Here is a 23,466-nt window from a genome sequence, read left to right on the forward strand (position 1 = left end):
ACCTCTGCGGAATTTAGCGTTTGAGCGCTAACAATTTTGGATAGCTCACAACACAGATGCTTTAAATGTGTCAAATAAACGGAGTAGTCCTCGAATGCTATTGTCATAAAGGTTCGAATATAAACGCAAAAAATGACCACGAAATTAAAAAAAAAAGATCACGCAGGAATTTCTTTGGTAGTTGTCTAAGTACGCATAAGCATAGCGTCACATGCTCATCTCCACGGAGCCCGGTGCCATTACTAGTGTCACGAAACCTAATCCGACCAATATAAACCCTTATCAACCCTTATTTGTGGTTATCAACCTTATCGGACTAGATCCGACATATAGCATTCCTTACGCGTTTAAAGAAAAATTATCCAACAACTTTATGGTAAATGTGTATTTGCTGACTCGTACGCGTAGTTGTCACCACAGAAGCGCATAAGCCACCTTTGGAAACACCATTTGAGTAGCTAGCATAGCCTTTTCATTAAAGTTAGTGATAGGGCTTGTGGAACCTGTGTACCAGTACGAGTATACGCAAAGCTCAAATAACAGTTACGCACACGCAACACCTAGAGGCATGACAGCGAAAACACATGCGGAAAGCGAAGCAGGCGTCCAGAGTGCGCGACGAGCATGTAATAAAGAAACATGGAAGATACGTTCGTCAAAATACTTTATTTTCGGTTCACAGATGTCGAAACAGTGGTGTTAATTCTGTTACTCGAATGCCAGTAAGTGATCACGAGAAAGAAAATATTCAGAGCTGCAGGAGCTCCCAACGTGGCATTTCTGGTTATTCCGTTCTTTTTTTTTTCTTACATTTTCGTGCAGAAGGCCTGCTTAAAGATGTCGTTATGACCATCAGTAGCTAAAGGACAACACATCACATATATCGAGTTTGCACGTCAAACAAACCCTGTGTGTTGGACAAAAAGGTAGACGCATGCACAACACAGAATCATATTTTAACGCTTTGCAAAAGTCCCCCTCGACAAACATTACGCGAAAAAACTGTTCCTGCACTAGCCATCACACCTCGGACGCTTCGAGTCCGCCCGTGGGTGGTATCAAAAAGTTTAGACAATGAAAAAACGCAGCGCTCTTGGCAAACAATATTATCAACTGCACGTGAAACAAAAAGCAATATACAAAGTTATCTACCATTTCACCTCGGTGGTTGAATCCGCGCCGTAATGATGCTCGAAGCCATGAACGTGATAGGCACGTGTGCTTTTGAAAGGTAAGCGCAGAAATCTAATTTCGGTGGGATAACAGAGGTGTCTTATGTACAAAGTTCAGACATGGCGCGAGCGGTTCCTGCGCTTCATAAACTCAACAAAAAAAATCTAAATTGCGCGGAAGATGCACACTGAGGTAGTTTGCCGAGAAGGCTGTCTGAATAGCCACCATGAAATATTAATATTGAAAAATGTAATTATTGGGGGGCAGCGACATCAACAACTTCGCAAGGACTTGGCGAGTATTTCTTTTTCAATTTCGCTTAGATATCTGCTCCACGTGGAATACTCTCAACTTCACTCCCACACAGAATGTTGAACGGAGACGCTGACGTAAAACGATTTACCTTACGAAGACGAAAATATGCATCTTGTAGTGGTCGTTGACCAGTTTTCAAGCTTTTTCAAGATCAGTAAATTATTTGGACATTCTCAATATGAAGTTCCCAGCGCACAAGATCTTCCTCAAAAAGAAAACTGTGACAAATTTGCACAGTAGACCGCATAGCTGTACAATTTTCAAGTGAATGGCACTAAAGCTTCTGCACAGAAAACATTTATGCCAAGATTTGATTCGTTCCCTTGCCTGTTTTTTTTTTCTTTTCTTTTTCTTGCACCGGACCTAAATTCACACTGCCACTGTCGTCCCATGGTTAAATGCGAAGGTTGGTTTGTATACTGTTCGAACGCCTCCATGCATTCCTTAGTTTAAGTTACAGTAATTCGCTCACTTAGTCCAAATTTGTACATTAGTTTCGTTTCGGGCGTCTGCGCTTTGTATATACTGCAAAATCTTCGTAAAAAAGTTGCTTGAGTGATGCGTTGAGTAACTTGTTGACTGTCAACACGAAATCACTACATGCAGTTCAGGAGCTGCCAGCAAAAAAGAACTGCTTCCGTCCTCGTAATGTAAAGTCGTTCTGGAATAAAACCCAATGGCGCTTATGCTACGGGAGGTGGTCACGTGATTATGTGGCTTCTAGGCTCCGTTCGTTTTCCGGAACACTATGGGTGTGTGTCATATCATATAAGGCAAAGTGGCATGTATTAAGGTACATGGTTAACGCCCCAAAGCTTAACATCGTTTGGCACACGAACATAAGTGAGTGTGTCGGAAAGTAGTTTCTTGTCCTTACTGTTATTGGCCTGCGGCCACGAGGCTATTAACTGCGTCGTGGCGGTCATTTAAACAAAATGGAACGCTAGAGTAACACAATGGCGCTTGCAAAGGTATTGTGACAAACATTTATCATACAAAGATCGCCGAACGAAGGCTGAACACACTTGATTGGTCCCATGAGGAATGTTAGCGTTTGTAATGAATCTTCTATAAATGCTATTTGAATTGCTGTAATATTGTAAGAAAATAACAGGCAAAGAGAAATTATTAAAGATGCATTAGTAAGCTGGCGGCGAAAAATTTCAAACTGACAACGTGTGCGCCGTCCCTTATTAGGACACTTATTTAGCGATGTATACATATGTTGATAGGATTGTGGCTTATCTCGTTATCAATGGGGTTAAAATTTATCCATCAAAAAAAAAGAGGCAATGACTTACTTATCAATTCTTTCGCCTCAGCAAGAGGACGAAAACGCCCTTTCGTCAAGATCGAATCGCCATATTATCCGTAAAAAATGCTACGATGGAATGATGTTAAAAGCACTTGTAGTGGCTTTCTTGACGACGTAAAACACCGTTAATTAAAACAAATGAAACTCCTTTACCACATTTGGCCCTAGATATTTGACCTAGAAGCTGCCAGCCGCAGAAGATATTTTTGGTATAGAACACCCAAATTTTTCTTAGCACACGATGTGGAGTGAACAGGAACTCCTACAAGAATCAATGATAACTAATTCATGATAAATCCGCAAGCAATATGGTAGCAGAGACCTGATAAAAACCCTAAACTTCGAACAAAAGATCAAGTAAGAAAAATGACAAAGACAGGTAAGAAACGGCCCCGATAAAGAGGGAAGGTCCCAATTCTTCCCCGACACTTTTTAATATCGGACCTGCGAACCACTCCAAAGCCGATAACGCTGCAGATGACCGCGCTGTAAAAATGACTGTTATAACGGTAGTCTTCCGAAATACGATCGATATTTAAAACTCTATCCGCTTTTTTTCTGTTTTTAATCAAATAATTCAGAAACTACCGCAAGCAGCTTGATAACGAGCCAAAGTTAACATGAGTTGTAGCCTAAGACATTTAAAGGTATCGCATGTGACCTCAGAAATACGTTCGTGCAGGAGCCACGACCACTGTAACATTCTTATTTGTATCATTATACATAATTCTCTACCCTCAAACATACGAAAAACTAGCAGAGAACAAAAATGTGAACGACATGCACAGCGATTCTTTCAGTACGGAGAAGAAAGCACTCGATACCGCTCCTGACGGCACAAGGACAAGAATACACTTGTCATTGCTTAGAATATGCACACATATAAGCACACACAAAAATTGGAGAAGATCAACAAATAATACACCGGACGAGTATTCTGCCAGGCCTGGACAATAAGGAGCATACAATTATTACCTTATTTTTGCACTAAACTGTGCACCACGGACTCGGAATTATTTACACACGGGAAGGACTAAGATTAATTTGAGTGGCAGCGACTCAGAGCAACATACTTTTTGGCGGCCCCCTTGCCCTTAGGGCACAACCCTGACGCTCTAGGTCGCGTTACGGTCCCGTTTATTTGTGGCAGCGGAGGCACACACCAGCAGTGAGATGCCCCGCGATGAAGTGGTTTTCTACAGCGCAGGCGACAAACAGACGTAGACAGGCCACAAATTTTCCACCAAACTAGGGGCACGCTGAAAACACTTGAATGGTCCCACGCGGAATGTCAGTGTCATTAGGGGAACCTACCTTAAGTGTTGGTGACCTTGCTTTAAATTTATTTTTAAAAATAAATTCTAGAGTTTTATGTGCACAAACTACGATATAGTTATCAGGCACGACGTAGCGGGGGACTCCTGATTAACTTTGACCACCTGGCGTTCTCGAACGTTCACCCAATGCACGGTCGATGAGCGTTATTGCATCCCGCCGCCATCAAAACGCGGCCCCCGCAGTCGGGGATTGAACCCGCGTCCTCGCTCTTAGCACTGCAACGTCACAGACGCCAAGCCGCCGCGGCGGTTAGTTGTGAAACGAGCTAATCGAAACTCGTTTCAATCCTTTACAAAACGGCATAAATGCAAGAGCATTAAACATAGCTGTTAACGATTATCAAGCACATCAACCAGGGCCCACCGCTTCCGAAGAAAATCAATTCTTTGGCGATGTACGCGCCTCTGTCTCAACCAGGTGTCCTTGGCACGGTCCATGCACGTAATCGCTGTTCATTTCAAACCGCATACTACTTTCAGAGTTGTTGGTTGCTGAAAGCCGCACATTCAAGCCGCACATACGCGGAGAAGACAATATGTAGACCACAGGACACGCACAATCACAAGTCGTTCAGAAACAGTTCGTTTGTTGGCCAAATTTCTTTTTTTTTCTTTTGTCCATGCGTCGCCTGCGCTGTACAAAAACAAGTTACTTGTCAAGATACCCGTCCCGACGTCACTATAAGCATCCTTTTGAAGCTCTCAGAAATCATTGTCGTTACACGGCCACTAGCCAGCAGCGTGCGCGTCAGCCTTGCCATGGCGCCCATGCGCAGGTGGCACAATGCATGGTGGCGGTAGTGATGCACAGCGGTTCCCGTAGGCCAAACTGTTGTTTCACCATGCAGCTACAGTTTCACGTAAGTCACACACCGCTTTATCGTCACGTCGACATAGAGTCGGGACATGTAGCACAGGTGAGAATTATCTTCAGAAATCGTGGAATATGGCACCGAGGCCTAACGGTCATGCGACCGAGGAACAGTTTACTGACCACGCAGAAATTGACGGCCACCCATATATGCGAGAAAGCGAAAGCGGCTGCTAACGTTACCGTTACTCAGATATTAACAGTGACCGCATTGAACAAGATGCTTTCAGCGCACCTAGCCGACATGCAGAACAACACACATTTGCTCCTGAACACAATAAAGTAAACCCGCGCGACATGGCACTACTATTTCGTTTCATAGCTGAAATCGCAGCTACGTTGGTCCCAGCGTATTAGGATTGCAAGCCTAAAGGTTAAAGTTAAAAAGGAAGCATGAAATGCGCACAGTGGCTAACCACGATCCGAAGTTTCCCTTTTTACGGATATCTGGATGGTCTTGTTGCATCTTAACTTCAGAAATACGTTGTACGTGCCTAACATGGTTTTTGTCGCCCCGCTTGAGAGTCGAGGCGCAATCAAGTTTTCTCCTTTTTTCAAGACACCCAGTGGTCGTTTTCTGATAAGAAGTACTTTTGTGACACCTTTTTATGGAGCGCTAATGCAAGACCACGGAAGGATAAGGCTTCCTACAGGTAGCCTAACAGAGAATTTGTGAACAGCGAGACACAGTTATCCCCTACAATGGCTTAGCAAAGACAACCGACAGAATAGATGAGCGCCAAAAATTAAGTAAACGCCTTGGTGTCACAACGTCATCCTCACTTAGAAAACGACATGCGGCTGCGCTGAGCCTTGGACATGGTAAAGTTTTACGAGGCCACCGCAAAGACAAAAGATCCAAGCGGTGGAAGCTTAGCGTTAGCTGCCTCCTATGAAGATTGTCAAAAGATGCGAACTTTAGGCCACTGCTCCGGGAAGGGTGAAACATAAGTTGGGCTTGAAACTTGTCACTCACGCGTTACTTACAATACTAAAGGCATATGTCCCGGTCGCAATATTTCACTGTTGCCGTACCATTTCGTACGGCATCAAATATTGAACAGAGAGTGTCCTGAGTCTTATCCACTAGTTGCTGCACCGACACTCTTAAGGCACGCTGGGCAGTTCTGTTAGTTCTCGAGAACATGTCCGAAGAAATATTGGCATTTGTAGACTTGAATGGTTGTTTACGTCGTTACTGTCCGCGGTACCGGTGCGGCTGCGCTCACAAGTTCACAAAGTGGTCATCTTGGTGCTCTGACGTGTGCGAGTTGCGTCTTCTCCAGTTCCTTCATTTTGTTTTTCTTCAAAATCACAGGGGCGGAGTTCAGGCAGGACGTCGTCGCATGATGCGTAAAATTCCAAGTCACCGCTTATACCTGCAACGAAAGAAAGCACAGGGCATTGCTACGACTTTACATACCTCCATCGGAGCACGAAAACAAGTCAGTAAACAAAACTCGTCAAAATTGACGCATCTAAGCTTCTTTACTAAGAATACGACACCCCTGGTTACTCCGAATTCACTCTTATACATCTAAATGAGAGAAAGGAGAAGTTGACCATTTACAAAACCACACTTTTAAGGACAGACTGCAAAAAACGCCAAAATGAAATACCAAACCAAACTAAACTTGTTAAACTTCCGCCAGAGTTCGTTTGGGCAGGAAATAATGTTTATTAGCAAACAAAAATTAAATTTCGCGCCTACATCACGGCCCTGATTGCGTCAGTGCCATGTCCCAGATTTCACTGCACTTTCGCCAATTCCGGCCCTATCCGTGAGGAAAAGGTTGCCGCAAATAGGGGTGTACAAATAGTCATTTCTGATAGCAAATGGAATACGAGCAGTATAGTGTCAGAAACGAATCTACTCGAATCGAAAATAGACTAGTTGTCAAATAAAAAACAGCCGTTTTCCCAATCAGTATAAATCCATGTTCACGTCCTACTGTTTATCACGTTGGCAAGCTTTTACCATTATATTGCACGTTATGAAGCGTTGTTTATTAAAAGCACAAATGGAGCATCAGGAACAAATAGGGGGTTAGCTTGTGTACAACGACGCCATATTGGGAGGTCAAATCAAACTGCACATTACTCCACTCGTTACTTCAAGGATTCGCATATTCTCACACCCATGACCACAAGTTCCCAGACTAAATATTTACCCACTTTCAAATAGAACATATTCTTTCTTTACAGATAAACACTCAGCCAGCACAAACCAGACGCTGTCGAAATTTAAGTCAACAAAAAAAGTCAAGCTGCCGTCGTTGCCCGCATTTACATGTATCGATATTTTGCGACTTTTCTTATCAAGTCTGCCGTCACTTTAATACTTAAATACTCACAAATTTGGTACGGAAGAAGTGTAATGAAATAATTTGCCTCACTTTTCTCTTTAAATGTACCGTTACACCTTTTAGGGCATCGATACCGCGTTGTTCATGCCCTGAAAGGCGCACCAATAATTCTTGAACAATTATCAAAATGAAAATGAAGGTACAATTCAATTCAATAATCATCATAGCTAAGCGTTGACTATCGAAGAACCCGCTACATTTCGTTTGTTGTTTGTCTTTACCTCGCAACTTCAAGGTCCAAGAGAACCGGACCCCACCTAGTTGAACGCTTAATTAAACGTTAACGCAGGCCATGAACATGTGTTAACACAGGGCACGAAAACTTAAGGGATAATTTTGAACTTTACCTCGTTCGTCTCGTCTCTGTTCACCAGGCGTTTGTATCGGCCCTCGGCTACTTGTTGGGACCGACTAGCCTCATCTTCGCATCGTGACCGGTGGATGCTCTTTTGCCGGCGAGAGACTTGGACACGGCCACCCGCTGCTTGACCCGCGCCTGAAGCGTGAGCAGCAAGCCGCTCAGGACGTCGTGGTTGTGCAGGCGCTTGCCGAACAACAGCTTGCGGACGCCGTCGTCGTAGCTCAGCAGCGCGACCAGGTTCTGCAGTAGGAAGCCCTGGCAGTACTCCAGAAGCTGCACCGCGTTGTACACCTTGGCGTGCACGTAGGTGGCGACCACATTGTCCAGGTCGACGCAGTTCGAGCAGCGCGCCTCGCAGAAGCGAACGAGGCCGTCCAGTTGGAAGAACGTGGCAGCCGTAAGCAGCTGCGAGAATTGAGGCGCCGGTGTTACGGCAGGACCACGTCATCCGAAAGTTACGCGGGCAATCCCGATCGTGTGGTCACGTTTGTGACCATATTGTGTGACGGTATATTTAAATATTAGGTGACGCCGTCCTTCTGTGACTGTCTACTTTAGGGCTACAATCAGAAAGTACCAAGGAATCCTTTAACTCGTCTTGGCCAAGAGAGGCTATCCTCAATTTTTCAATAATCAGACAGTTTGAGCATCATCAGCAGCCAATGCTTTGAACAGCATTCAAATTTTAGTTGCAGCGTCACATCCACTCTAACTTATAGATAGCGTTGTCACTCGTGAACATTCCCCTCCACTTTTTATCGCGCAAATATAGCATATGTGCATTTCTTAACGCTTGTATTCTTTCAAGGTACATTCTATATGTACCATAATTATACTGCAAAAAACCAACGAATAAATTCACAAATATTTTTTCTTCGTACAGGATTACACTTAGCTCAAATCTATTCTTGCGTAAGAACGTTTTCGTGAGAATTAGTGCAAGAACTTTATTAGTGTAAGACCTTTGTGAATACGAGCCGCGAGTTAAGAGAGGAAAAAGTAACGGCCATATCTAAATTAACCTACTTTTCTCCGATATGACACGTAGGACACTCCTTATTCGACTTTTACGTTTAATGAAATAAATGGCAGCGATTATTGAAAAGGGCGAATCACTTATATAGAAATAATACGAATTAGGTCGCCAAAGCCAACCAATCCGCCAATGTTTGCATAGCATAGCGCGTGAGCCAGCATTGTTGGGTTCTTGCTGTGAGCATAACTATCAATTAACCATGATAAACTGATACGTAAGGAATAAAGTGACGTTTGGGACGTCATAAGTGACACACGTATACGTACCTCAAGCACATCATTTTGGTCAATGTCAAAATCTTCACAGCCGCCTTTGTACAAATACTGCATGACGAGCTGTAAAACAAACAAAAATGCACCCCCATGTACCGCATTTGCCAGCGCAATAGAATGAGCGCACCGATCATTTAATATATTAAATATTCGACATGGGGCATGACTTGCGCGCAGCAGAATTTAAGAAAGCGGTAATGCGCAGGAATCCACGCAAACAAAGAGATGTGTCATGCAGTTGTCCATTGCTGCACACCAGCCGTTGCCGACGTTTAAACAAATGTTTCAGTGAATGGCATTCCTTCAAAAGGGCAAAAATGTTAGAAAACTAAGCGAATTCTGGCAACTGTTCACATGGCATTGCTTGCAGGAACAACGTTTTTTTTTTGCACGAACAAGCATCCCAGTACTCCACTTCTGTTTTAAGGTCACTGTAGTGCAAGTTGAGACATCTTTTCCCAAGCACACTTACCGGAGAAATAACTATAGCACAAACAAAGAAAAAGAGAACAAGAGGTTACACACCGAGAGGATGGGTGCCAACTATTAGCTGACATCATTTCATTTAAAACCTCAATCATTATCAATAACACTTCCGGCACTAACAACAGCAGCTCCCCAGACAATAACAAGCATAAATAAATTTTAAAAAAGTAAATAAATAAATAAATAGATTTATTGAAACATACATCTCTCAGTAATTCATCCATTAAAGCATCGGCAAATGTCCTATCGGCAAACATATCGTTGTCCAGGTGGCCTAGCGATGGTTTACTGACACGTGTTGATGCCTGTTGCCTATGTGGAAAGCCTCTGTCGGTAGCCTTGAAATATATTGTAGCTTCTTGCAGTTAACCTCATGTGCTAGTACGTACAGAAGCATCCACGGTGATCGACATGCACAGTAATGTGGCAACCGTAGTCCTTCTTGACGTTTGTTTTGTGTTCACGCATACTCTCTTTCAAGCATCGCCCAATCTGGCCACAGTATTCCTTACCGCAACTCAGCAGAATGACGTAAACGGCACCAGAAAAGCACTCTATAAATTTGGTCACGTTGTTAGCTGTGCATTGTTTCTTGTCCTTTTCTTTCCCCATGACACATATCTACGACAATCTGCAGTATTGATAATGGAGTTGTATTGGTAATGTTTGTGGTTATAAACCTTCGTCCCCTTCCACGAACACAATCAGCTATATTTGGTACCTGTCCTAACAATGTGCGTTCTTTTGTCCTTTTATTTTGTTCGCGCCTAAATTCGACCAGTATGCCTCGCCAGCCAGCTCAAGCAAAAGTTCTACTGTACACTTACCAGCTGCCATCGGCACAGAACCGATGATGCGATGATGTGCGGTTTCTAGCATACGATAAATGCGTCACGTAGAGTGCTGCAAAAGCGCTTGTACCCGCCTCACTTATAAATCCCAGTGGGTGCTCTAGTTATAAAACTTAGACATTCCAGTTACTGTTTGATTAAAGGACTGCAGAGATACCCCACTTGATAAATGAAATAATAAAAGCTTCTATATTAGAGCCCAATGATTTAGTGGTAGCCATTGCTGCCGAAATATGTGATTCAGGGGTATTGCACAGTGTACCCTGATATCAGTGCAGGAAATTTATTTCCGATACTTTCGTTATACGGCCTTCCGGTCCTTCATCAGCGGCCCCTGGTCCTCTTATACTGCCCTCAGCAATCATTGCTGTCAACCTGCTCTCGCCGCTGCCTAACGAGTTCTGCGGCTTACACCTGCACTTCCCACGTAGCTATGCGCCGTCGCCCTACAGCATTTAGCCTTATCCTCTTGCAGACTCACAGCGTCTACATCACAGGCGAACCTCGGCTGTATTTATATTGGACGCTTGTGACAGTTTCCCTTCGGCGAAAAGAAATGCATTGGAAAGCTCGCGAAGCGGTCCCACGGTGGTATTTCCAATGCCGGTGAGAACTCTTAACGAGCAGTTTTTGTGCAGTTAAATAATTCTCAGTGTCCTGCGAAATGACGCGCGGAAGACGTGCGGCCTCAGCCGGGCCAACTCAAACCAAGAAGCCGGAGGTGCACACGAACAGCTCTGTTAAGCTTCCAGAAGCGACGGTACTCGATCTGCTTCCGATGCTGTAGTATATCCGTCGCCTTAGTTGTCTAAACTAGCCAGTCACGGTAGTGCCACCTTCCTTCACCATCCCTGACCAATTGTCGATTCCCGGTTATGCTCTAACTAGACTTCCTCGCAATTGAGCCTTAATAAAGCAGCCATTTTGTCAAGCAAAATTCGTGGTGAAGGCGACTCGAAAAAAATTGAAAGCTTCTGCACCATTTTTAGTTCTTGCACAATTTAGCTGCGCAGTCGGCTTACAGGGACGTACTACCTGAAAAACCTATCCATTCACGGCAAGACCTCAAAGCGCGAGGGCAGAATGAGATCGAGAACGTACCTGGAAGATGTCATATCTTATGTCGTTTATCTGGACGACAGGCGTACTGCCCTCGGCCGCCTTTGAAGAGAGCATGGCCTTGAAGCGAGGTGACGCGTTTACCAGGATGATCTTGTGCGCATAGAAGGCACGTCCTTCCACGCGGAACTGCACGTCCGACATCTCCGGGTTGTTGACATACTTGGGGTCTGTAACGGGGAGAGAGCAAATAGAATAATTTTATTTCGTGCTAGCTGCAGTTTTCAAGCAAAAGTTTTCAGAGATCCCATTGATAAATATACGGAAAGCAACACAAATGCTTACACCGCGTTCGGGATATTCAGGCCTGTGAGTGCTGGTGTGTGAGTGCAAATGAAATGTGCCCACTTTCAATTTGCAGAAATGTGCTCATTGCTCCCAGCCCCATCTTGAATTTTAGTGTTAAAGTAGGCCTATAAACCTATAAACTGGGGAGACGCCAGGCCATGAGCTGCAGATAGATGAATGCGTTTCCACCTGGAGGTCACCGTTTTCCGCGAATAATTGCACGAATTTTACGAATAATTGCACGAGGGGGTCGGTGAAAACTGTCAGGACATGTGGATGTTTTGTGCCCCAAAAATGCCTTCAAAGGCGGGTGCATCATTTATCCCATGCTGAATATGCCTCTTTTCGTCCGGTCACCGAAGCTAAGTAGTATTGTGCTTCGTCTGTACTTGAGGCGGAGGCTCTTAAGGATAACAAGCACTGACGGCCCCGATACAGTCGCGGAATAGTTCAGCTCTGCCCGCCTTACAAGAAAAACAGCAGGACTGTTCACGGCGGATGTGCCCATCTCGAAGACCTTAACAAGCACGTTTGTCTCTTTGCAGTCCTCGCCTTACTTGCGAATGAATACATTGGTGACAAAGAGGCTAATCCTTAGGGGTGCGCGAATCGTAGATTTCACGAAATATCCAATCTAATCAAGAAAAAAAAGGCCGAATATTGAATCGAATATCGAATACCAAGAAAGATTTTCCAACGTCGAATGCTTAAAATTTTAGGCAAGGAAACACGGTTCTGAACGTGTTCGAGAGTTTCTTAGCATTGCATAACAAGAATTTCGCAAACCTTCACTAACTAAGCCACAAATAAATCAAGATATCTTCATTTAGGGGAACTCCTAGTTAGTCTACCAGCACTCATTTCAGCTCAGCTCTAGTATATGAAGATCTTCAAAATATTTTATATCGATAGAATGCCCGCTGAATCGAATCAGGTGCTTTTTGCCAGCGAAGCTAAATAATTAGTGGCGTTACGTTGTAATGAATACCAATGAGGTTTCTGAGTTTTAATAGTTGCCGTGTGTATTATGGCACCTTCTCACTGCATATAAAATTTTGCTTTCCAGTTTTTCTGCAAAGAGCAGATGGGCTTCCCTGTCTTTACTGCAGGTGGCTTTTCATAAGGCAAATCTTCGCGACAGTAAAAAGCGCGGAAAGCACACAACGTGACTCGATCTCCGCTCCACTCGTAACCGCCGCTGGCACTGTGCCGGTCGACCCCTGTAGGCGCCGGCGTTAGAGAGCTGGCACCGTTTCATCGTCAGCTGTAAATGATCTTGTCGTAATCGGGACGATCAGGGCAAATGATGCAGCCGGGACGTCAGTGCACTGCTGTCACATGACACGTTCGCACCCGCAGAGTAAACCCAAGGATATTCTTGTCACGCGTTGCTCAAAGCCCAAAGACGCGTGGGCGCAATTCACAGCCGCCGGCGACAGAGCTCCGAGATGAGGCGCGATACTCTGGCGCTATCTCGTAGCCATCGTCGCAGCACTACGCTTTTGTTTTCACGCTTTCGCCATACCCTCCTCCGCTTTTCGCCTCATTGTTCCGCTACAACCTCCTCTCCCCCTTCCTACTCGCGTCTCTCATCCCACTCTGCACTGCGCGTTCCTTTCATCCTTCGCTGCGGTCGTTCGCTCGGTTACGCAGGGGCGCGTATACGGAAAACATATCCCGTAGGCGCCGGGGGGTCAGAGCTGCGCGCCTATTGGCTCTCAGCACAGGCCACTTCCGCTAGCGTGGCGCCACCCAGGGACGCGGCCTCCGACGTTGCCTCCGAGATTTAAGTTTGTTAACGCTCCGACGCTGGGCTGCCGCCCCAGTTAACGCGATGCAGCTCGCTGATGCAGCAGTGGGCACTGACGCCCATTTGGTGATAGGAGCCCGCATCACTTGCATTGGGGTGTATCCGAGGCACGTGAAGCAACTTTAAATTCTTCAAGAAGCGCCTGTGCAACGTTGCGCGAGGTTTATGTGCAGGCCTCTGACAACACTACGTCTCGCTTCCGAAAGCCGCGTCGCTGTTTTCAACGACGGTGAAAAAGCATTCATGCGTAAAGCGGACACGCGCCACAGCCGTAAGGAAGCAGACGGCGGCGGCATGATCATGGAGATATGTGTGATGCCACAACAATAACGACGACACGGTAAGTTTTTGTTGCAGTTCAAACCGCATATTTCCGAGAACGCTAGTACGACCAGGTAAGACAACGCCGCATACGTTACGCGGAGCGCGCACTTGTCAAAAATAATTCGACGCCCCACAGATTGACTGAGTACATGCCACGCAGAATAAGAAGCGCGCATATATATTTGTAGGTGTGCGTCCATAAGCCTTCAAAGCGCGCTTCAAACCAGAAGCACTTTCCTGCTGCCGCGCATGCTGCTTAGCACTGACGCTCGATTCTTCGTAGCATATGATTTACTTATACCCGCTATGCGTGAAGGAAAATCGCGTGGCCAACACGCAATTGTCTCCCCTCTTATTGGAATAAAGCGCAGATCAAGGGGGAAACTACTAAAACACCGAGCTTGCTGCGATTCTTCAGTTATGAAAAAAAAGGAAAAAAGTATTTTATTATGGCTTCAACGCACAGTATAGTTGTGATGCGGCGAAGCATTCAGTGCATTGCAGCGAAGCGAGTGAGAATTTGCGCGCATACGCAGTGTAATACGCAGTGTCTCAGAAGAGCACCTGAGGTTATATCAAAGCAGGCGGCGTAGGATCTCCAGGGCATCCAAGCGGTAGTGGGGGGATCAAAGCTGGAAGCAGGGCGGCCCGTGGACCCACGGACCAGTCCGGGTTCTAGCTTTGACGTCCCCGTTGCCGCTTTGATGTCCTGGAGGCGCCGCCAATGCGGAATAAATACACGTTGGGTTAATTAGTAATAAACACGATTGAATAAATGCAATTACGTTCACCCATCAACTTGCGATGCTAAGTTCAGCACTACCACGCCCCTAGACTTCTGCCGGCACGGCTAGGGACAAACGCATACAACACGCGCAAAGAAATTCCTCCGTAATGCCTAGGCAGAGTCGTATATTCAAGGTGCAAAAGTCCCCACATTTCCTCTCCCGCACCTGCTGTTACTCGCGCATGCGCGCAAACGTCCGTAAGACTGCAAGTACCACGCCCCGCTGTACCTACTAGGAAATGTAAATACGCGGACGGGTCATTGGGAACTTGGCATGTATTTTGGTTTTGCTTTTACCGCGCACCCCAAGCACTGGAACACCGCACCGGGGCAGCACCGGCGACTGGCTCTCCTCACCTTGTGGCCAAATGGCATTTAGCGTTACACACGTCCACTGCAGAGGTTACCGCTCCTATAGAACTGCTTACTAATGGCTGTTACTAGCAAACAACGAGCACGTAAGCCCTTTACATGACGCTCTTGCAAAGCAAATCTGGTAAGCACCGGGTTAAGAAGAAACTGTATATTTACCTATCCTTGCGCCACCAGAAAGTGAGACGTCCCGAATTTCCTTGATGCTCTCTTCTCCATAGCAAACAGAGAAGATGTCTGCCAGAAGCAGGGTTGTGCCTTCATTCTGAAGAGGAAAGAAATTGTCCTATGTAAGTCTATTGATAAGCGAGTGACAATAAACCAGCTTGAGCAAGAAGTAGGAATCAATATTACTACAACTGGAGTGCTTCAATGTGATTTACTATAAGTATTTCTTTTGTGTTAGCATCACATATGTGATCAATGCTCCCGATAAATTGTAAGTCCATGCATTTTGCTTCTCGTGGCATAACACGCTCATCTTTAGGGACATTCCTACGCCTGCATTGTTCCCACTACGAACTGTATGAATGTACACACCTTGCTATGCCTAAAGATGGAGAACAGCAGGGGCAGGCAGTCTTCCACAAACTGCGTGCTGCAATCTTCCGGCCATACATGCAAGAAATCTTGCAGCAGCTCATCAATAGTACTCTCAAGTTGCTGTTCGTGAGCCATAGTCAACGTTTGCATCCAACAGTGCAGTGTCCAAGGAACACCTGTCGTAAAAGTTGAAAGGAACAAACATAACAACTCATTCAGCCGTTTCACGTAAGGGAGAAAAGGCCTATGGATTTATTATGTGATGCATTCCCCAAATATATACAGCTAAAGAATAGAGAGCTGTCGCGTCTATGCAAGGTACATCCTAGGCGTTGTTACGTGAATACGTCAAAGAAATCAGTGCAATCTAGGAACGAAATGCGGAAACGTGGCACATTTTAATGATCCTGTCATGACCCACATCTTGTGCCAGGCTTCAGAAGGCATTGTGCAATACGAACATCCACTTAATTTAAGCAGTATGCATTTGCACTGCATGGACCGATCCGTTCTGCAGTATTGTGTAAATAAATAAAAAATAAAAAATAAATGTGCATACATCTGCAGTGTCGTAAGTAATGTTGCCACAGTTGGCGCGCAAGATCAAGCAAGAACTCGGAAGACACAGAACATGTACACAGCCAAGTTTGTCTGCTTTGTTGTGTTTAAATCTACACAACACAGCTAGTTTCTAACCTCTCTGAAGTTCATCCACTGTGTCCGGCAGAGGCACTTCACACAGGTTTTATTGCTTCTAAAGGCATAAGTAGACAAACTGAAATCGGCAATTGTGCGTACCTATACTCCGAAGGTCCAAGGTGACCTCGAGGTATCCGTTCTCCGCACTCTGGTACATAGCTTCCTGCAACGCTTTCACATGGGCTTTGCTCAAAGGCTGGCCTGCTTTCCGCTGCTGCACTTGCTGGCCACCACCTTCTAGCCCTTCGTCCGGACTCGAGGTCTGACGAGAGGAGAATACAAAGAAAAAATTCAAGAAAGGGTAATGAGCAAAAATCAGAGCTTCGTACGCGGAGGTCACAGAGGGCTCTAAGATGGTGACAGAGAGCCTTTCATATATTGCTGAGCCTTCGCAGTCTGCTCCTCTCAGAACACAGTATCCTAGCAGTTCGCACACAGCCGCTCAGTGGGAATGCAAATGCGCAGTTTTGCAGCCAAGCCGACCACGCGTCGCTAGCGTTTTGAGAAGACGTGCCGTGACACGGCACGTCAAGCAGGGAGATACGATCTCTCCAATGCTATTCACAGCGTGTTTACAGGAGGTATTCAGAGATTTGGATTGGGAAGAAATGGGGATAAAAGTTAATGGAGAATACATTAGTACCTTGCGATTCGCTGATGATATTGCCTTGCTTAGTAACTCAGGGGACCAACTGCAATGCATGCTCACTGACCTGGAGAGGCAAAGCAGAAGAGTGGGTCTAAAAATTAATCTGCAGAAAACTAAAGTAATGTTTAACAGTCTCGGAAGAGAACAGCAGTTTACAATAGGCAGCGAGGCACTGGAAGTCGTAAGGGAATACATCTACTTAGGGCAGGTAGTGACTGCGGATCCGTATCATGAGACAGAAATAATCAGAAGAATAAGAATGGGCTGGGGTGCGTTTGTCAGGCATTCTCAGATCATTAACAGCAGGATGCCATTATCCCTCAAAATAAAAGTGTATAATAGTTGTGTCTTACCAGTACTCACCTACGGGGCAGAAACCTGGAGGCTTACGAAAAGGGTTCTACTCAAATTGAGGACGATGCAACGAGCTATGGAAAGAAGAATGATAGGTGTAACGTTAAGGGATAAGAAAAGAGCAGATTGGGTGAGGGAACAAACGCGAGTTAATGACATCTTAGTTGAAATCAAGAAAAAGAAATGAGCATGGGCAGGACATGTAATGAGGAGGGAAGATAACCGATGGTCATTAAGGGTTACGGACTGGATTCCAAGGGAAGGGAAGCGTAGCAGGGGACGGCAGAAAGTTAGGTGGGCGGATGAGATTAAGAAATTTGCAGGGACGGCATGGCCACAATTAGTACATGACCGGGGTTGGAGAAATATGGGAGAGGCCTTTGCCCTGCAGTGGGCGTAACCAGGCTGATGATGATGATGATGATGATGATGATGATGATGATGATGATGATGATGATGATGATGCCGTGACACGGTTACCGGAAACGCTAAATAAACGCGGTTTCTATGACGTGCCATAGCGTGTAAATCACGAGCGGAGAAAACCATAAACGGAAGCGCGGTTAATACTGTCTACTGTCTATTACCTGCAAAATTCACCACACGTGTAACAAGAAAAAAGATACATTAAAGCGGCGCTGCAATTGCGTATTGTCTTAAATCCGTCGGCAACGTCCTCGAGAAACGCACCTTGTTGCTTCTGGTCGTTCTCCTGTCCGTAGTCCCAGCGCCTTCGGCCAGTATCTCGTGCAGCGACAGCACGTCCCCTTGGTCGTCGGCCTCCGGCAGCGCACGGTGGGCGAGCAGCCTCCGCAGCGCGCTGCGGCGCCCGTGGGCCGCCGCCACGGCCGCCGCCCCGTAGCAGCCGCGCGGATGCGCGCCGCCGTAGCTCTGGGCGTCCAGGAACGGCGTGGCGCAGAAGGGCTTCGCTCCGTACGACAGGAGCACGCTGATCAGCTCCAGGTGGCCTGCGCGAGCCGCCCCTCCGTCAGTCACCAGTGTACGACGCTTCACGTACTGCACTATGCACGGCGAGTCACCGTCCCCGGAGCTCCAGGGTGGGTGCTGCGGGGCTTCCGGTTAAATTTGGCCCTGCTTGACCCTCTATGCCGCGTACCCGAAAAAGCAGGACAAATGAACGGCTTCGCATTCCAGATTTATCGGGACGCGGCCGTGTTAGAACCCGTCACCTCGTTCTCAGCAGTGCAACTTGCGCCATAGCCACTGAGCCACGTGCGAGGACTACTGGCAAAAAATCGTTGTCCAGTTTCTTCATGACCAATGACTTCCTAGTGGGCGCTGTCACCTTAACTTCCGAACAAAGCTGCAAGCGATTGTTGGGCCATGCAAAAGCGAGACTGAAGCTGGTTTCACGATTTTAAAGATAACACGTCTTTATCGAATCGTGGTTATCCTAAAGTCCTAGATTTCTAGCGAAGAATTTTAGAACACTGAAGGACACAAAACGACGTGCTTGCGCCTGTTCTTTTGTGCGTTTCAGCATCGTGGTAAGATACTGCGCTAAAAGCTTTATAGTAATATGTTCTGTTGCACTGAGCATACAATATTACTGGTCTTGTCGCACATGAGTGGGAACAGTCTCCCGCAGCTCCAGCCACTGAGCGAAGGCTCCCACTGCAGATATTCCACTGGTGTTTCAAGTGGCTGCCGAATGACCCCCCCCCCCTCCCGCGCATTGTCTACCCCCACCCCACTTCCCAGAAGCCAAGTACTCCCGAGCCCCCTGCTTTGACGTCTTTTTTGAGTGCATGCAAATATGCCAATTTCTGGCCGTTAACAGATGTCTCCCTTTTACATTCTCACAAGAGCACGTTCAAACAATGGTAACGGTTTCAGTGCGACTCACATGCGGCGTCCGCATTGGCCGTCATCACAAATGCATAAATGGGAAGGGTGTGCTTACTGAATGCGACAGCCAACTGAAGCGGAGTTTCCGTCACCTTCTCTTCATTTGGCGCTGAGCTCCCTTCCACGTTGGCACCATTTTCCAGAAGCATCTGGAGAGTGGAATGAATAGAATTAAGTATTGCAACCACTTCTGAAACTGCAAATTGAAAAAGAAAAGTTATGAAACGATATTGTCGAATTCAGGAAAGGAAGACCATTGTATCGTCCCCTAAACTTGCAGCTAATAAAGCACGCCTGCAACGTACCTACTTTTTAATACGTTTTCCACTAAATGTCACATAACATACCCTTTCCCATTTCTTAAATACTACAGTTGACAAAAACGTTATCAGTACCGTGGTATGACTAGATATTATGTTCTTCGTTAATTTTCAGGCAGAGCCGTCAGCACGCTTAACACGAACGCTCCCGCAGCGTGGCCTAGACCGGATTGGACTGACGCCAGCGCCGCGAAGTGCTGTGCTCTGTTATCTCGGTATGTTTGCAGCGGCTTACGATAGCTGGAGCGCAGCTCGATTTGACTGCTTGTCTTGTCTTTCGCTTGTGCCTGACCGGCGGCGAGAGTGCGCTCACTTGAACATGTCCGTTCCGCCACGGCTGCGGTGCGGTGCGGCTGCGGTGTCACGCGCGTCCAGAAAACACGTTGCGGTTTGCTTATCTCGTCAAAGCGAAATGGCGGGCGACAGCCCGCGCGCCTTTCGGGTTTCGCGCCTTTCGGGTTTCGCGCCTTTCGCGCCCACATGTCCACATGGACATGTCAAGTGAGCGCACTCTCGCCCCCGGTCAGGCACAAGCGAAAGACAAGACGAGCACCCAAATCGAGCTGCGCTCCAGCTTCGTAAGCCGCTGCAAACATACCGAGATAACAGAGCACAATACTTCGCGGCGCTGGCGTCAGTCCACGCTGGTCTCGGCTACGCTGCACAGCGTTCGTGTTAAGCGTGCTGCCGGCTGTACATAAGCGATCAAACGTGACATAAGATGCTTTATTATGAGCTGTTTCAATTTATATCCTCCCGTATAACCGAAACCAAAGAGAGAGCCTGTAGATAGGGTCCCGCGAAATACATATAAAAGGATTAGCAGTTCACTCACTCGGACAGTGGACGCCATTCCTTGCGTCGTAGCAAATGTAAGCGCTGTCCAGCCCTGCACCTCCGGTATGGCCAGCGGACATTGGGGCGTGCACAGCGGCGCCTGGAAATGACCGTAGGTTATTACGACAACCAAATAGCAGGATACCGAAAAGCACTCCAACAAAAGATGATAAAAAATTTAGGTTGACCGTAACACTTTTCAATTTAGAGGTTCAACAAAAAAGGTTCAAGCTCGTGCCATTCAAAAGGCGTCGATGTCTATTTCACTATGTGTACCGAATACGACTGGACATTTTTTGTTGATGTAACCCCCACACTCCAAGACCAATCTGCTCAAAAAGCAGTCGTGACCATTTCTCTGGAAAAATAGGGTATGATGAATGCACTATTTAACACGTTCCTTCGCCCAAATACCTCTGAAAGCACCCGTCAACACACAAAACATTCCTTTTATCAGTTCCTTAGTCATGCACTTGCGAAACATACACGACGCTGCAGGAAAAATGACCGTCCGTTCTGAGAAATTCAGAAGCTGGGGTGGTCGTTCCTCCCCAATGAACAAATGGAAGGGATACCGTTTACACCCGCAAGGACCCGCGTGATTAAACAGCGCGAAAAGACGAGGACAAAGATACCCAAAGGTACACGCAGTACTTCATTTCTTTACGTTAAATTATTTTATCGAAATTCTTACCAATACTTTCATTGCAAGTCTAAATTACAGTTATATCGTCCCACGCTCCACTATTCAAATCTAGTTTCTCTATATTTCTAACCTTACGGAAAACCGCCTGCTTCTTGGCCAATCCCCCATAGTGGTTACGCGCCACTGTCTGGGACACAAGACAAGGTCTCGGTAGCTCCACGTTTTTGTTCAAAATTCGATTTGCAGACATTTTTCCCAATAACGCAAAATTCCTCCCCTCAACATATTTGAATGCCCTTTTGAAACACAATTTGGCCCATTTCCCAATAAATGTAGTAGCGGCTGATTTTTCCTCGTGTGAAGAGAAGGCAGGCGCGGGAATCTACTCACTATCCCTCAATTGGTCTTTTTCACTTCGCCTGCCAGATTATACATCTTTTTCTCAGACCACTACGGCGAGATATAGGCAGTTTTCTTTAACCTAAGACAGAAAAAGCCTCTCATTGGGAAAATATACAGGCTTTATGTATATAAAATATTTTTGGAATCGCAAATGCTGTCCTAACCGACAATTCGAAATATCATTGGCAAGGCTGCGTTCCCGTATTCCAGCACTTAATTTTTACTTTCACAGATGTGGTCCGGTAGTATCCCACTTATGCTACCTCTGCAATGAGCCTGAATCCATCGACCATTTTTACTATCGTGTCGATGCTTTTCTACGATGTCTGGAAATTCCGTTTCGAAATCAAGGACTGCCTTTATGCCGTGCAGTTATGCTTAACTTGGAGCATTGGTATTAGGATACAGCCACATGTACGTTTGCCGAGTCATTTATAATTTCCTCTGTGACACAAAAAGATTGCCTCATAAATAGTTCCCATTTTGCATGATTGATTTATTTCTCCTTAAATAAATTATCAATTTGGAAAATTCTAATAGCAATAAAACACTTCACAGTTATATTATTATTAATTTAATTATTCAAAATGTAGCTTGCCTATTAATTACGTGTGCACTTTATTTTTAGTAGTATTAATATTAAGTTCACGTTACTATTCCTATCTATGCAAGGCTGACTGACTTATTGTACACAAATTAATTTCATTTAATTTCGGTTTCTCTCTTATCCTCGATTATTCATTTATATTCCTTTTTTTTGTAAATCATTTTTCCACTCGGTTCGTGGCTTATCCCCCACAGTGGTTTTGCGCCAGTGAATAAAACATCATCATCAGCAGCAGCAGCAGCAGCACCATCATCATCAAAACCTGGTACGTGTATATTTTTAATTCGTTTTGCCGCGCTGTTTATTCTTGCGATCATCATCAGCCTGCTTATGCCCACTGCAGGACCAACGACTCTCGCAGTGGTCTCAATTCCCCCTGTCTTGAGTCAACCGACAAATCTGCGAAATTCCCAATTTCCAAACAACACTTCAGTCCATGCCGTCCTCGACTGCGTTTCCCTTCTTTTTGCACACATTCTGTCAATTTATTGGACCACTGCCGATTTGTGCTATGCATTCGACGGCCTGCCCAGTGTGTGTGTGTGTGTGTGTGTGTGTGTGTGTGTGTGTGTGTGTGTGTGTGTGTGTGTGTGTGTGTGTGTGTGTGTGTGTGTGTGTGTGTGTGTGTGTGTGTGTGTGTGTGTGTGTGTGTGTGTGTGTGTGTGTGTGTGTGTGTGTGTGTGTGTGTGTGTGTGTGTGTGTGTGTGTGTGTGTGTGTGTGTGTGTGTGTGTGTGTGTGTGTGTGTGTGTGTGTGTGTGTGTGTGTGTGTGTGTGTGTGTGTGTGTGTGTGTGTGTGTGTGTGTGTGTGTGTGTGTGTGTGTGTGTGTGTGTGTGTGTGTGTGTGTGTGTGTGTGTGTGTGTGTGTGTGTGTGTGTGTGTGTGTGTGTGTGTGTGTGTGTGTGTGTGTGTGTGTGTGTGTGTGTGTGTGTGTGTGTGTGTGTGTGTGCGCGCGTGTGTGTGCGTGTGTGTGTGTGTGTGCGCACGCGCGCGCGCGTGTGTGTGTGTGTGTGTGTGTGTGTATGTATGTGTGTGTGTGTAAAGCAGTAACGCAGTAAACAAGGGCATAGAAGTAATGTTGAAATTATAAAATTTGCAGGCCTCTCAGCAGGCCTCTCAGCTGCAAAGACAAGACAATAATAGAGATGAAGAGGGCAGCTATAATGATTAATATTATTACAGAGAAGGAGTAAAGAATTCGACAATGACAAGCACATAACTATTACAAAACGCCGTGATCTGCGCGTACAAGACGACTACAGCCATGAAGGACATCAAGAAATGCTGCATTGTGCTCTCTCAAACAATCAGTGCCGTATGTCGAAAACTCCATGTACCAGCCGTGATTCCCGGCCTAGCACAGCAAGCGGCAAATACATTTTAAGTAATTTTGGGAACTCTGTAGGAGTTTACGCAGTAAATATAGATGCTGTATTTTCTGTATACGTTTTTTATTTTA

The 23,466-nt window shown here is 45.8% G+C and overlaps 1 protein-coding gene across 2 annotated transcripts in view; it reads right to left on the reverse strand.

Moving 5' to 3' along the window:
- Window positions 1-647: 647 nt before the first annotated feature.
- The window catches only part of LOC139057458 (ankyrin repeat and BTB/POZ domain-containing protein 2), a 214,383-nt gene continuing 191,564 nt past the window's right edge, over window positions 648-23,466 (reverse strand). For both annotated transcript variants that reach the window (XM_070535774.1, XM_070535775.1), the window contains 10 exons: window positions 20,353-20,454; window positions 19,253-19,346; window positions 18,019-18,296; window positions 16,425-16,587; window positions 15,624-15,802; window positions 15,243-15,348; window positions 11,485-11,672; window positions 9,041-9,109; window positions 7,725-8,143; window positions 648-6,390 (listed from right to left, as the gene is read on the reverse strand). In XM_070535774.1, coding sequence (XP_070391875.1) covers window positions 7,772-8,143; window positions 9,041-9,109; window positions 11,485-11,672; window positions 15,243-15,348; window positions 15,624-15,802; window positions 16,425-16,587; window positions 18,019-18,296; window positions 19,253-19,346; window positions 20,353-20,454 — 1,551 coding nt within the window. In that variant the 3' untranslated portion in view covers window positions 648-6,390; window positions 7,725-7,771. The remainder of the gene's footprint in view (window positions 6,391-7,724; window positions 8,144-9,040; window positions 9,110-11,484; window positions 11,673-15,242; window positions 15,349-15,623; window positions 15,803-16,424; window positions 16,588-18,018; window positions 18,297-19,252; window positions 19,347-20,352; window positions 20,455-23,466) is intronic.

The sequence above is a fragment of the Dermacentor albipictus genome, chromosome 3 (assembly GCF_038994185.2).
Source record: "Dermacentor albipictus isolate Rhodes 1998 colony chromosome 3, USDA_Dalb.pri_finalv2, whole genome shotgun sequence".
Lineage (NCBI taxonomy): Eukaryota > Metazoa > Arthropoda > Arachnida > Ixodida > Ixodidae > Dermacentor > Dermacentor albipictus.